General features: G+C 49.3%; 6 protein-coding genes across 6 annotated transcripts; 3 read left to right on the top strand and 3 right to left on the bottom strand.

Moving 5' to 3' along the window:
- Positions 1 to 136: 136 nt before the first annotated feature.
- On the top strand, positions 137 to 1,793 carry EURHEDRAFT_454140 (RNA-binding signal recognition particle subunit SRP54; the record flags this gene model as incomplete). The annotated part of the gene is made up of 2 exons (XM_040784176.1): positions 137 to 214; positions 261 to 1,793. 2 exons carry the CDS (start codon positions 137 to 139, stop codon positions 1,791 to 1,793), a joined length of 1,611 nt encoding a protein of 536 aa, XP_040639519.1.
- A 102-nt stretch (positions 1,794 to 1,895) lies between these two features.
- EURHEDRAFT_36509 (alkaline phosphatase family protein) lies at positions 1,896 to 4,173 on the bottom strand. The gene is made up of 3 exons (XM_040778501.1): positions 4,018 to 4,173; positions 3,843 to 3,963; positions 1,896 to 3,787 (listed from the first exon to the last, which is right to left on the bottom strand). The coding sequence occupies exons 1-3, from the start codon at positions 4,090 to 4,092 to the stop codon at positions 1,998 to 2,000; spliced, it is 1,986 nt and encodes a 661-aa protein (XP_040639518.1). The 5' UTR covers positions 4,093 to 4,173; the 3' UTR covers positions 1,896 to 1,997.
- Positions 4,151 to 5,242, bottom strand: EURHEDRAFT_411551 (putative class III chitinase). Its single transcript, XM_040781652.1, has one exon. The coding sequence runs from the start codon at positions 5,231 to 5,233 to the stop codon at positions 4,298 to 4,300; it is 936 nt and encodes a 311-aa protein (XP_040639517.1). The 5' UTR covers positions 5,234 to 5,242; the 3' UTR covers positions 4,151 to 4,297.
- A 1,692-nt stretch (positions 5,243 to 6,934) lies between these two features.
- Positions 6,935 to 7,402, top strand: EURHEDRAFT_411550 (KGG domain-containing protein). The gene is made up of 2 exons (XM_040781651.1): positions 6,935 to 7,199; positions 7,253 to 7,402. Exons 1-2 carry the CDS (start codon positions 6,975 to 6,977, stop codon positions 7,379 to 7,381), a joined length of 354 nt encoding a protein of 117 aa, XP_040639516.1. The 5' UTR covers positions 6,935 to 6,974; the 3' UTR covers positions 7,382 to 7,402.
- Positions 7,403 to 8,365: 963 nt separating this feature from the next.
- EURHEDRAFT_411549 (putative spindle pole body associated protein SnaD) lies at positions 8,366 to 11,365 on the top strand. Its single transcript, XM_040781650.1, has one exon. The coding sequence runs from the start codon at positions 8,578 to 8,580 to the stop codon at positions 11,107 to 11,109; it is 2,532 nt and encodes an 843-aa protein (XP_040639515.1). The 5' UTR covers positions 8,366 to 8,577; the 3' UTR covers positions 11,110 to 11,365.
- A 99-nt stretch (positions 11,366 to 11,464) lies between these two features.
- EURHEDRAFT_477072 (uncharacterized protein) lies at positions 11,465 to 13,503 on the bottom strand (the record flags this gene model as incomplete). The annotated part of the gene is made up of 4 exons (XM_040785433.1): positions 11,465 to 11,866; positions 12,005 to 12,940; positions 12,992 to 13,266; positions 13,321 to 13,503. The coding sequence occupies 4 exons, from the start codon at positions 13,498 to 13,500 to the stop codon at positions 11,479 to 11,481; spliced, it is 1,779 nt and encodes a 592-aa protein (XP_040639514.1). The 3' UTR covers positions 11,465 to 11,478.
- Positions 13,504 to 14,262: the final 759 nt, after the last annotated feature.

Below are 14,262 nucleotides of genomic sequence, written 5' to 3'. Positions count from 1 at the left end.
GGCTCTCCGCATTGATATCGCTTCGGGTGGCCTTTTTGGCTGTCATCTTCGACACTGCGACAGCTTACAAGCCTCGGTAATATACTGCTGCTACATCTGTTATTTCTCCCTCTTTTATACTGTCAAAACCGTCGATATGGTCCTCCAGGATCTCGGGCGGCGTATCAACTCCGCCGTCAATGACCTGACCCGGTCCAACAATTTGGACGAGAAGGTGAGTTCTACGCAGCTATTGTGGTGAGATAGATGCTAATAGTCAGGCATTCGATGACATGATCAAAGAAATCTGTGCTGCACTACTGTCAGCCGACGTCAATGTCCGCCTCGTCCAGTCGCTGCGCAAATCGATCAAGTCCAGCGTGAACTTCGCCTCTCTCCCACCAGCCGTCAATAAGAAGCGATTAATTCAAAAGGCCGTCTTCGATGAGTTGACAACCTTGGTTGACCCGCACGCTGAACCGTTCCGCCCCAAGAAAGGCCGCTCGAATGTGATCATGTTTGTCGGATTGCAGGGTGCCGGGAAGACAACTACCTGTACCAAGCTGGCCCGGCATTACCAGATGCGTGGGTTCAAGACGGCGCTTGTGTGTGCGGACACTTTCCGTGCTGGTGCTTTCGATCAGTTGAAGCAGAACGCGACGAAGGCCAAGATTCCGTACTACGGTAGTTTGACGCAGACGGACCCCGCGGTTGTGGCGGCGGAGGGTGTGTCTAAGTTTAAGAAGGAGCGGTTTGAGATTATCATAGTTGATACTAGTGGTCGTCACAGGCAGGAAGAGGAGTTGTTCGCTGAGATGACCCAGATTCAAACGGCTGTGACCCCAGATCAGACTATTCTTGTGCTGGACAGCACCATCGGTCAGGCTGCGGAAGCGCAATCTGCTGCGTTCAAAGCTACAGCAGACTTTGGTGCTATCATTATCACCAAGACAGATGGCCATGCGGCTGGTGGTGGTGCCATCTCCGCTGTCGCAGCGACACATACGCCCATAATCTACTTGGGTACGGGTGAACACTTAATGGACCTCGAACGCTTCGAGCCCAAAGCCTTCATCCAAAAACTCCTCGGAATGGGTGATGTCGCCGGCCTCGTCGAGCACGTTCAAGCCGTAACAAAGGACTCCGCCGGCGCGAAGGAAACCTACAAACATATTTCCGAAGGAATCTACACTATCCGCGACTTCCGCGAAAACATCACCTCGATCATGAAAATGGGCCCTCTCTCCAAACTCTCCGGAATGATCCCGGGTCTCTCAAACCTAACCGCTGGCCTCGACGATGAAGACGGCTCCCTCAAACTCCGCCGCATGGTCTACATCTTCGACTCCATGACAACCGCCGAACTCGACAGCGACGGCAAAAGCTTCATCGACCAACCTACCCGCATGGTCCGCATCGCCTGTGGCAGCGGTACAACAGTCCGCGAAGTCGAAGACCTGCTTTCCCAGCACCGCATGATGGCTGGTATGGCGAAGAAGGTCGGTGGACAGAAGAAGCAGATGCAGCGTGCGCAGAACATGCTCAAGGGCGGAAATAAGGAGCAACAGATGGCTGCTATGCAGAAGCGCATGGCGAGTATGGGTGGTGCCGGTGGTGGAATGCCTGGGATGGGAGGAGGAATGCCTGGGATGGGGGATATGGCGAAGATGATGCAGATGATGGGCGGCGGCGGTGGCGGCGGCGGTGGTGGGATGCCGGGGCTTGGAGGAATGGATTTGCAGAGTATGATGAGCCAGATGAGTGGGTTGATGGGCGGTGGCGGTGGAGGTGGAGGACGGGGGAGGGGACGGTGATCCCTCTTTTTACCTTCTTTCTTCATGTCGTCCTGTTTGTTCGTTTGTCTATAAATATGTGTTTTATGATCTAGGATGGTTTGTGGTTTGACTGTAGCATGGGACGGCGTTGGGCGTGCACTCAATTGATATCAAAACATAAATAACGAGAATACATCCTACAATAATCACCACATTTAACATTGAAGCAAAGAAAGAAGCTAACTAATCGACTCTCTCCGCCCTCCTCGCCCCCTCCAATCCCTCATAACACCAATCCACCACACTTCTCCTCACCAATCCAACCATCTCCTCCAGTCTCTCGATAATAAACATAACAGGAACATCCCACCCCTCCGCTTGTCTCTCGTCACGAACAACCTTCCCCGCGGGTAGTCTCGGATGCTTAGCAGTAGACCCAGCAGGCAAACGGCCCTGCTTTTCAGGTAACGGGACACTAAGTCTATATTCCCAGACCACATCGCCGTCAACATACAGCGAGTATGTTAATATAGAACTCGGTACAAGGACAGGAGTCCCGGAGACCGTGTCGACAGGCTCCTCGCCATTTCTGATATCAACCAACCCGTACTTAACATTCCCATCTGGGACGTATTTCACTGTGACGTCTTCATGGTCTGACTGCCAGTAGCTTCTTACGGGAAGGTAGAACATGCTCAGCGGGCCGACGCTGAACTCGTGCAGGCCCTCACCAGCTGTATTCGGTTCTAAGTCCTTTGTATCAAAACCGAGTGTGGGGTCTGGGAACCGGGTTGATGCGAATTCATGGCGATCACCGCTAAGCAGGACAATGCGGACGCCTAGTTCCCGCTCTGCGCGCCACATTGCTTCGAAGACGGTGCGGCGCTCGTTTAGGAATCCGCCCCATGTATCTGTCGTCCCGACGTGCCAGTTCTTCGTGAAAGGGACGCTAGAAGCGATGATTTTCCAGCGGACCTCTGCAGGTTCCGGACGGGCTAGGTAGGCGAGGAGGGATTGGAGCTGTGCAGAGCCTAGGATTGTAGAGTTGATTTGCGCAGGCTCGGAGCGGTAGGAGCGGCTGTCGAGCATGAAGAAGGAGGCTGGGCCGTGGATGAAGGAGAAGTAGGACGTGTCTTCGGGTTTGGCGAATGGGGTTGGCGGGATTGGAGGGTTGACGCTGACGTGGTAGTGGATGTAGGGTTCTGCTGCGGCGGGATATGGTGCTGTGATTTTGCCGTGGGACCAGTCATTTTCGATCTCGTGGTCGTCGAGTGTGTGAAGCCATGGGAGGTCGATGGCGGGGGTTTCAGGGGAGCTACTCCACGATGGAGAGGAATAGACTCGGCGGTATTCGCTGCGGTAGTGCGAAATAGAAGATCCAAAGCGCATGGGAACGTCGATATATATGAAATCTCCAAGGAACAGCATAAATGCTGGCCGAAACAACAACTTTGAAATTGTTTCGGACACCTGTTCAACTCCCGGTAAGCGCAGTGCATGCGACAGCGGGTTGTAGGGAAAGTTTGGTTTCATGCAGCTTGAGGTCAAGAATATGAGCTCGTGTGCAGACTCCGTGCCTGGTAGTGGCGCTGTAGAAAAGGTGCCTGTGCGGTTGTTGGAAAGCGAATAGCGGTACTGCGAGGAAGGCTTCAGCTCTTTTAGGACGATAGATGTCGTAAAATCAGTTGTGATATCGAGTTTGTAAATAATGCCCTCTTCGATCCATTTCACTGGATTATTTCCCTCAACCGCTTCCTGGTACGAAACGGTTAAAGGAAGCTGGGTTGGGTCGGGTTCACGGATGAGCAAGCTAGCTGTAGTTGGCGAGACATATCCAACACGGGACAGCGCGAGGTTTTTGCCCGAGTAGAGAACCAGGCCACGAAGGAGAAAGTCCAACGTGAATAGAGTCAGGACGATGTTGATCAAGGCAGTCACACGCGACGTCCGTGGAAGCCTGGGGGATGGAAGGCCGGTAAGGAGAGTCTTAAGAACCGATTGATTTGAGCTGTTAGAACCAACCCGTTTGTTTTCTGCGATATTCATGAGTATTCTCCTCATATCAAATAAATCCGAGGTCTCTCTTACTGCGGTCATCGTATTTATTGTCGGAGCGCCGAGAGGATTTCTGCTGGGTCAAGGATGACCACGTCGAGAAGTAGACAACTAACGAGGTAAATACAATTGGAGGAAAGTGTCTACCAGGGATCTGAGGTTATATCAGCTGCCGTTTTAGCTATTTGAACTCATGGTTGGAGCTTACCCATCGGAGAAAAACAAAGGCTGCGAATCTGAGCAGAAACGAGCTGATAATGGCAGCTATTGACTGCAAAGACATATTGCTGTTGACAATTAAGGAATCATCTCAATACTATCAATTCCCTGGAGATGGTTGAAGGAGTACAATTGGCATTGCCAAATGGTCTAAATGTAAAGGCGGAGATGACGACATTTATATTCATTCCTGCCTGAGGCGATGACGCAGGGTCCAATAAAACACATTGGTATCTAAGCATGCTATGTACTTTATGCAAATGTTCTGTTTAACGTGGACGCATCATGTTCAAAAGAAACCCAGCTCCCACCATTTGCCGCGCGGCAAAAACCACATCTTTGATATTCATACTGAGCGCCATTACAGCTGCCCAAGTCCACGGCTTCTCGCGTCCTCCAGGCATAGAATTGAAATACTCCCAGCCCATGACGCCGCCAAAGTTGGGGTATTGCTCAACTAACATGGACAGAATAACGTTCATAGTCTCAAGTGGCACGTAGCCCTGTGATCCGTTACCCGGGTTCGTCAACAGCCCGAAAACCACGCGCTGCGGGGACCAGCCCTGCGCAATAATCGCGGCGTACATTCGAGGATCGTCCGCTGGACCCCAGCCATTGTAGAACTGTGCATTGTACCAGCTGATCTTGGAGCCCCGGGCGGCGTCTAGCTGCCGATAGTCAAAGCCGGATAGGTTTCCCATGCCCAAGAGAGCGGCAGCCACGGGTGCCAGGGTGATAATAAACTCATTTCCCAGGTCTGACTTGAGACGATCAATCAACCGAATAGCCCCCTCCAGAGACATATGCTCTTCGACATCAAGATCAATTCCGTCCAATTGATACCGTCGAATCATCGCCAGAAACGGTTGATAGTACTGCTCGAATTGCGTCTCGCTGCCGTCCAGATTGCGGAAGCTACCCTGGGCAGCCCCACCTAGTAATCCCATTATCTTGACGCCACTTGCCTTCATTCGAGGTACTTCTGCCCAGAGCTCATTGTAGCTGGGGTGGTCTGGCGGATCATTGTTGAGGGAGATATCGCCCGGGGTATCGTTCAGGTGGAAAGCGGCCAAAATGACATGTGTGATTCCCGTGTTGTTCTCGACCAGCGGAAGCATTGAGACAACTGGACCGCCATCCGGACATATTGTTTGGTGATAGACGATTATCCGACGCTGTGTCTGTGATCCTGAAATGGGAGGCATCGTGATGGTGTCTGAATGTAGAATCACATGACTGATTTGCGGAGCGTGAGATGAGGAATATCGGATGAATATCGGGCCGATCTAGTGAGCTCCGGAGGTTTTATCGTATGGCGATAAAGGTCTTAGTTCTAGCAAGCACTCTACAGCAGACTCAATACTACGTACATTCTCTACTGCGCCATACTGTCGCCATAGTTCTCAGCTGTCATAAAGGCCTTGTACGGTTATCCGGAGAATCGGCACCGCTGCCCCGAAGCTTCCCCGTTTCATGAGATAACTCAGGAATCGGGAAGTCGATAATCAAGCCCCCGCGAGACTATATAGAGTGAAAGAAATTAAATTACCTCAAGGATCAAAAGGGTGATATGATCTACTATAGAAACGGTAATAGAAAGAATGTTTAGCCATCTACCTCGCCAATCAGGCCGACCATTAAATATGGTGATTACTCTCCATTTCCTATAGTGTACAGGAAATAGCGTGTCCAAACTGCTTGCTTAGTGGCTTCTGAGATGGCCATATATTCAGCCTCAGTCATACTTTGTGCTCCAACAACCTCTCTCTCGGCGTGGAACCCTTTACAGGCAAAGCAATTGATGCCTTTCTTCCTTTCACCGTTGTGGTTGGTCCGCGATTTTTTTTTTCTTGTCAATGCTTTGCATCTCCTGGAGCATCTTTACCACCTCAGCTCGTCTGAGAACTTATTCTTCATTCAGAGTGATGTTCAACTCAGGAGAGTATCCCTCAGGGTGGCGTATTTATCCCATATTCCATGGAGATACCATATAACAATCATTTCACGAATTGACGCGTTTTCGCCTCCGTTCATTTCTATAAGTTCGGTTGCCATTTGTTCGAGCTCCTGGTAACCTAGAAGTTATCATGGACGGATCTTGCAGTGGTCTTACAACCATCAGTACCTGGGTTTTGGAATTATCTGATTTAAGCAGGTGGCATGCTCACACATGGGATTCTAAGCGTGGCTGCTGGTCTTTGCATGCTGGTTATAGAAATTGAAAGCTTGAAGTGGACTCGTGGCTTTGCCACCCAATATGCTTTAAGTGATTGTCTTGAATGCACCTAAAATCATTCTCTTGAGGGAATCGTGTTAAGAGACGCACACTGCATTGACGGATATAGATTACTGGGCTATCAAGGCACATGATGTCATTCTGGTCAAGCATGTGATTTTCAATGCCCTTATCATCTTGAACCATCATCATCAAATCTCTTTTTGAACAATTATTTTAGGGCCATAATCAGCCAATGTGAATCAAATTGGCTGTCTGCTATTATTTGATGCCTTCGTGCCGCTATCTTTACCTTCGAGGCGAAGAAGGCGAAGATGATGTCAGTTTAGAGGGTCAATCACTACAAGAAATTGTTAGACGATGACCTTTATATGATAACCGTTATCCATGGTAAGTGATAGTTTGGAAGAGGAGATAAGAGATATCTCCACCACATTGTCAATTTTGACATGACATCGAACGTTCGTGACGGACAACATTCCCGACCAATAGTCCAGTCACCTGATGAATGAAAGCATCCGTCATATTTCTAGAAATATCTCTGCCCTGTTTTTACCGTGGCGTTTGATATAATAGTGCCATGCTAGAGGCAAATTGCGAGAACTTTGACTTATATATACAACACAGCATGCAGCATGCTCTCTACAGCAGATACAAACCAAAACGGAAATTAAAATCCCATTTCAAGCAATTAAAATAAGCATAACATAATGCAACGTTTTATCCTCCACCCAACCCCCCTCTTCCGCAGCTCTCCAAACCCCTCCACTGCTTGGACTGCGCGCCGGTTCGCAACCGCATTCCACCACCCTAATCCCGGCAACTTTGCCAACCGCCCCAGGGAACAACTCTCTGAAGCCGGCCGCAAAGGTGGCAGAAAGGGCGGAAAAGCGCATGGTGGGGGTGGATTCCATAATATGGATCCGGAGAAGCAGGTATGTTCAGCCACTTTCCAGTGACCAGATTTGTGGATCCTGATTTTCTGCAGCATGAAATAGCTTCTCGCGGAGGACATGCCTCTAGAAAAGCAGCCCAGCAACAATATCAAGTTCCGGAAGAAGAACCTGTTGATCCAGCTACAGCACCTCCGGGATTTGAAAGGTCTGCTTCTGCGTAGTTTTGGGTGTATTTAATGTCGCTTGTATTTAGCTCAAAACATTGGATAAAGAATGATATTCCATTGGTAAATTATACACCGTCGTCTTTGGGTGTGCAAACCGGCCAAACCACTCGGTAGCTATTAAGAGCAACTGGCCATACGATCAAGTTGCTTGAGCTTGTGAGCACTCCACTCGTCAAGTAAATGTTATGGAAGATGGATTGCGAGTAGAGACTGCTAACCATTCTAGTCGGTATGCGGGCTACTAGACCTGGACATGGGTACCCATTTGGGTACAGGTCTCATACCTATACCCAAGGGTACGCTTATACCCAAGTCTACATAATTTTCTGCATAAAAATCCTTAGTCACTAGTGAGTATTTTTCTCTGTTCTTATCCCGTCAACGGTTATCATATGATCTATCTCTCTTTCTCACTAACCATCTATAATATTACAAGAAGAAAGCTATTGTACGATAAACTACAGTGGAAATTAAGTGTATGTTAAGTTCAAAGTATTTCCGATCAGTGGAAGTCGGTTAATTTAGAAAGTGGTCTTTTCGCTGTGTATTAAGTTAGAATATGTATCTTCTACGCTATGGATAGTTAATACCACCATACTTTTAGATTACTAGCTTAATTAGGAAAAAACCACCACGGTTGCATAAATTATGCAAGTACGGGGATTGCTGTAATTAGTAAAAAGTTGGGTATTGGGTAAATTCTTGGGTATACCCAAGGACATTGTCCAGGCCTACGGGCTACAGACCGTAAGTGACCATTTGTAGGAAGTACAATATAGAGCAGTACTAGCACGGAGTACCCATTCTCGAATACAGAGCCTTAATATCAAGAAGCAGTCGTTAGTTTAATCGAAATGAAATAGTAAACAAAGTACCTGATTGGGAAGTCTGTCTAATCCACTTACGGTAGGCGGTATGGGCAATTTGCCTTTATCTCTTCATGCCTCACCACCAAGGCACTAAGACATCAACACCGCGCGTTTTCGACCCCAACGACCACATCCAAAACATCAGTTCGAGTACCATAGCTTGCGCAAAGAAGATCTATTATCGCTATCTATCGTTTTCGCATAAGCATAGACCATCTGACACATCACACAACAAACCAAACCACCGAACTATGCTCGTGGTGTAAGCCACCTTATTTCCCCTTACCTCAACCACTCGCGCATTAAAATCCACTACCAACCATGGCAAACACCGGCTACTCCTCACCATTTCCCACGTCGCACGATACAATCGGCGCATCCACCCTAATCACACCATTCCACATGCCCTCCTCGCCGCCAACACCCGCCCGCGAAGCGCCCGAATCCCCATCTCACTCCCCCCTGGGCTCGCCCGTCCCGCAAAGCCCGACTCTCGATCGCTTGGCAAAACATGACGCGGAAGATTCAGATGATGACGATGAGGAGGAGAGAGATGTTGCGCGGCAACGTGAAATCGATTCGCCGGTGTTGTCAAGGGCGTCGTCGCCAGATCGTGCTGCGATGGCCGATTTGGATGCGCGCCTTGCGGAATATTCGCTTGATTTCAGGAGGCTAGGGGGCGATAAGGATGATGACATGTTACCGGGTATGAAGTGGTTTGCGGAGGAGGATAAGGTGTCGGAAGTTGGTGGGCCGGAGGATTTTACGGCGAATTTAGAGAAATATTTGATGGGGGATGACGACGATGAGGAGAGTCTTGAAAAAGGACTGGAAGAGCAGCGCGTACAAACGGAGGAACGCGGCAAGGGCAATAACGAAGAAAAGGAACCTGCGCAGGAACAAGAGCAGAATTCCAAATTGCAATCCGCAGAAAACGAGGCGGAACTTGGTGAATACAGCGAATTCGGCCCCCCGGTCGACATGTCGACTCCCTCCCACCTCCTTCACAGAACACAGAGTGGAATCGCGAAAGATGTTACTCATATGGAGGGTATTGAAGAAGACGATGAAATGGAACCAGTAATCACCCCGTCCGTCCAGAAACAACGACAACGAAGTCTTTCCAGCAGGTTCGAAGAGGAGAGGACCAAAGATTTACACCAACAAATTGCGGATCTACAACAGGCATTGCGGGACAAAGATGAACAACTAGAGAAGAACCACAACCGAATCCGTGAAGCCGCTTCTGCTGGCGAACAAATCCGCCACCTCCAGACAGAATTGCAGCGCAAGTCTTCATTGCTTGACGAACTCCAGGCGCAAGGCAGCGACGAGGAACTCTTGCGCGAACAAGTACAATTACTACAGAAGCAGAACCAGAATAGAGAGACGTCCTTCCGAAATTCCATGAATTCGACCGACATTGGCGCACTCCGGAGACAAATGGAGGAGATGCAAAAGGAATTGCAAAATCGAAATACGTCTGGCTTGGATGCTGAAAGACTGGACACCATCGCCCATCTCCGCCAGCAGCTCAGCTTGTCCCAGGATCAATTGAAGAAACGCGATGCAACTCTCGACGAAACCATGGCGAAGCTCCGGGAGGTGACCACAGGCAAGGAGCAGCAGCTTCAAGAGAAGAACAGGGAGATCGACAGCCTCAGGGCACAGGTCGATGACCAAGCCTTGGAAATCGAGAAGCTGGAGACCGACGTGGACCGCGCGAACACGGATTACCAGACTCTCGAGAATCGAATTGCTTCCCTCGAGACCCAAAATGCCCCATTGGAGGAGAGAAATAGTACCCTCGAAGCTGACCTGACGCGCGCGCAGTCTCAGGTGACAGCCCAGGAGAACGCCCTCAAGGTGATGGCTGCAGACCTCCCCTCCGGAACAGGAGGACAGAAGACCTTTACAGAGATCCTAGACCTAATCAAGGATCTCGATCCGCAGGAGGAAGAACCAGAACCTTTCCTCCCGGGGCCTAGAAATTCTACTAGGGAATATGAACTTGAATATCTCCGCCAGGAAACCGCAAAGCTGCAGAACGAGTTAAACGAGAAATCACAATCCGAAAAGACTCTGCAAGCCGAACTATCGCAGGCCCGCGAACAAGCCACAGAAACCCAATCCCTCCTCAAATCAATTGAAACTGAAAACACCCGTCTCACCAGACGTGCCGATGACCTTAAATCCAACTTTGACAGAGTTCAGCGTGAACTCCAACAGTTGAGAACCGACCACTCCACCGCCCTTCAAACAATCGACCGCCTCCAACACCAAGACGACACCACTTTTCAACAACCAAGCCCACCTCCCTCACCCCCAGGCCCGCACACCCAAAACATCAACTCCAGTCTCAACACAAACGCCCAAACAATTGCCACCCTCCAGGCATCCCATAAAACCCAACTCAAAACTCTCCAATCCCTCCTCTCCGCTGCCGAAAGGCGCGAATCCCGCCTCCGCTCCGACCTCCAATCCCTCCGCACCAGCAACTTCTCCAACTCCACTTCCACCGCAGACCCGCGCCTCGACACCCTATCCTCCGAAGTCGAACGTCTAAAATCTATAATCGCAGCAAAGGATGAAACAGCCGCAGCGATGGACGCGAAAATCGCGCGGTCCGTAGAGAAGCGCGAGAAGGAGTGGGAGAAGAGGGTTGAGCTATTGCTTAGAGAGAGAGAAAGGATGGGGAAGGCGCTTTTGTGGACGTGGGGGGAGAAGGAGGTTGGAGATAAGGAGGGGGTGAATATTCATGGGGAGGATGGGAGGAAGGTTAGGCAGGGGTACCGGTATAAATATGCTAATGGTAGTGGTAAGGGTAATGGGAGTGTGAGTACGCGGAGGTGATAGTTGAGTTCGTTTCTGGTTCTCGTTTTGTCCCCTTTTTTTGGGGCGTGACTGTATTATATAAATGATCACTGGGTAAGATAGGGATGGGTTGGCGTTTGTCTGGGTATTGTCTGATATATTCAATGCATGCGTGTTCATATCGATTTGCAAGGTTCAATTGTAAAACTGTTAAACAAATCAAACCAATCAATTCAAATGGATATAATTAAGCAAGATTAAGCATAATGATGTGGTATCATAAAACAACATAATCAACACAAACCCTATCTAATACAACGAGAAATTTCAACAAGAACAATATTCCCCTTTCCTCTCCCCTTCCTTCGAAGCGGTGAAGTAAGCATGGCCCGCCAGCAGACCTGTAAATCAACACCCAGAGCCAGGCCTACCCGTCCAATTCGTCCCACGATAAGTATTCCCATCGATTATATGAGCACCAACACCAACCCCAACCCCAATACTAGCACCGCTCTCATCCGGACTCATACAGCCAGGCACCTCATCAAACGACGCCCTTGACTCCAAAATACTATCCAACGGCACAATGCCAGTCCCACCGTACGTGCTACTCCTCGATCGTCTCGTACTCGGATAAATAATCTCAACATCATTCCTGCGCGGCACAGTCCCGATGTTATGACGAAGCGGGTAGTTAAAGTGTGGATGCGGTCTGTGGAATTGCCGGGGGATCTGGGATTGGTCGAATTGGTATAACTGGTTTGATCGTCTGTTGGAATTAGCATTGCTGCCGTTGCTCATGCTGTTGCTGTACCGGCGGGAGGGGGGACGGCGGGATCTGTCGGATTGCTGTTGTTGTGGCTCTGGCGAGGGAGAGATAGTGATGAGTCTTGCGCCTGAGTGGACGCTAGCAGTGCTTGGCCCCCGGGTTAACGATTGCATAACAGGAGTCGAGGGTACGGAGCGTAGCTTGCTTGGATGATGCGGGTGGTTCGTAGAGCGAGGAAAGGACTGGTTTAGGTGTGCGGTGTTGGTGTTGGATCGTTGGAGCTTCTGCGGTTCTGAGTCGATAACTTCGGGGGCGTCGGTGGAGGACATTGTCATTGTTCGTTGATGGTTTTCTTGTTGTGGGGGGTCTAGCTGGATGATGGGGCAGCTTTGGTGTTTGGGGATATTCATGGGCTGTGAGTTTGGCGGGGAGATTGGTCTTTGGACTGAGTCAGATGAGTCGGAGAGAAAGGCTTTTTCTGCTTCTTTTTCTAGATCGAAGTATATATTTGGGTTTGAGAGGGCTCGGATTTGGGGATCATCTGATAGGGGCAGCGATATTGGAAGAGATCTTGGGAGGAATTTTCTGAGTGACATGGATGACTTTTGTCGCTTATGACCGAATTTTGCAGGGATCTGTGGAACCCCTGGAGCTGGTAATTCTGCAATCAAAGGAGGCTCGCTAGCTCCAGAGGTCAGGACCGTAGAGGTGCGAGAGACAGGGTCCGTATCAGACGCAACAGCCATGGGAGAAACTGATCCCGATCTAAACTCTGCAGCTTCAGGAACGAGAGTCGTACTGAGCTTCAGTTGAGGCTTTGCCCGAAATGGTGCAGGCTGAATAGCAGTGACGTCTTCGGGTTTCTCAAACTTGGTACCATCATTTGATGGCCAATGCAGACCTGGTCCACCGTATGTCGGTTCTGGACGGCGACAATAATACAGCATGTCGTTTTTCAGGGTGTTCTCGCTGTCCCAGCTGGTGTTGGATGTGATGCTTCCATCGCGGGTCCTGTTTTGTTGGTTGTAGAGACCAAGTAACGAGACGTCGTATGGACGGTCACAGAGCTCTCTCGAGCAAAAGTATATGCAGATAGTAATGCTTGAATAGTACATTAGCCGGAATTATATAAATGGTCACCGTCTGACTTACAAGGACAAGACTGCCACTATAACTGCTGCTCTGTGAAGTGCACAGCTAACACCAACCCTCCAATAACTGACATTTGAATCACCCGGAAGACAAGAAGCCTGCTGCGAAACAATGACTAGACCCGCAACACTGGCTGCCAGCCAGACGGCGACATTTAATCGAAGAGCGTATACAGAGACAATGCTTAGCACATTCTTTTGTGGCCCACGCCCGGCCTTGTTGAACTTCCACGCCAGCAGACTATGAATGAACAGAAGCAGCACCGTAAGGAAAGACTAGACATTTGGTAAGCGCCATTATCCTATTACTTCTGGACATTAGTGACATACCGCTATCAGGGAAATGATCAGACTCGGCATCATCTTCGAATCGACCCGTCCAATGCCGTAGAGATATAGTACCAAGACCCATTCGATGAGCGATTCAAGAAGCAAGGCATAGAGAGATATAAAAATCACAACTCTTGTCCAGGCTCCTCTATTCTTTGGCAATACCGGTCTGTTCACCATCGTGCTGGGTTTGGCGCGGAACATGAGACGACAACAGCTCCTAGAGCTGGAAAGGCACAGTGATGAGAAGACAGCCAATGCGAGGTAGAGGGAACATCAAAATTTAATAGAACAAAAGAAAGGATAGTATAATTTCCAAATGTTCAAGTATAGTACAAGACTGAAGAGAGCAAGATATAGAGATTCATGCCGTCTAAAAAGAAGACACCGACGACAGAATCAAACGCAATAACACGGCTGCACGAGGGGCAGGAATGCGCCAACAGATCCTATCGGACCTGATCGCGTGTGAGGTGCATGAAGAATACTGCACAGGATCGATCTCCTAGGGAAAGATGTCATAATTGGAATGCCATCTGTCACAGGAGTACGCCGTTGAGTCAGGACGGTACTTGGGATGGGGGATCCCTGGTATCGAACAAGAATGTTGACAGCTACAATTCAAACAGAAAGAATTAGACAGGAGGCTTTATGAGTAGTATCCCATCTGTCACTGCGTGTAAGGACGATTTGAGACATCGGTCCCTGGAGGGATATCCCATCCATCCCGTCAGAGAGGAGAGACAACCTTGACACACCAACGCTCCTGTGAATGTAGGATACAAGGCAAAAAAGCCTCGCAGGGATTCAAGTGATTTTTAGGAGGGCTCCATCGGAATTGTATGGATGTTTTGATGGTAGTGAAGAAGAAGTGAAGTTCAGCGATGCCTTCAATCCCAAACAGGAAATATTGTATAACTACCGTATTTAATACATATAATA

This window comes from Aspergillus ruber, assembly GCF_000600275.1.
Source record: "Aspergillus ruber CBS 135680 unplaced genomic scaffold scaffold00010, whole genome shotgun sequence".
Classification (NCBI taxonomy): Eukaryota; Fungi; Ascomycota; class Eurotiomycetes; order Eurotiales; family Aspergillaceae; genus Aspergillus; species Aspergillus ruber.
This window is presented reverse-complemented; position numbering and strand designations above follow the sequence as displayed.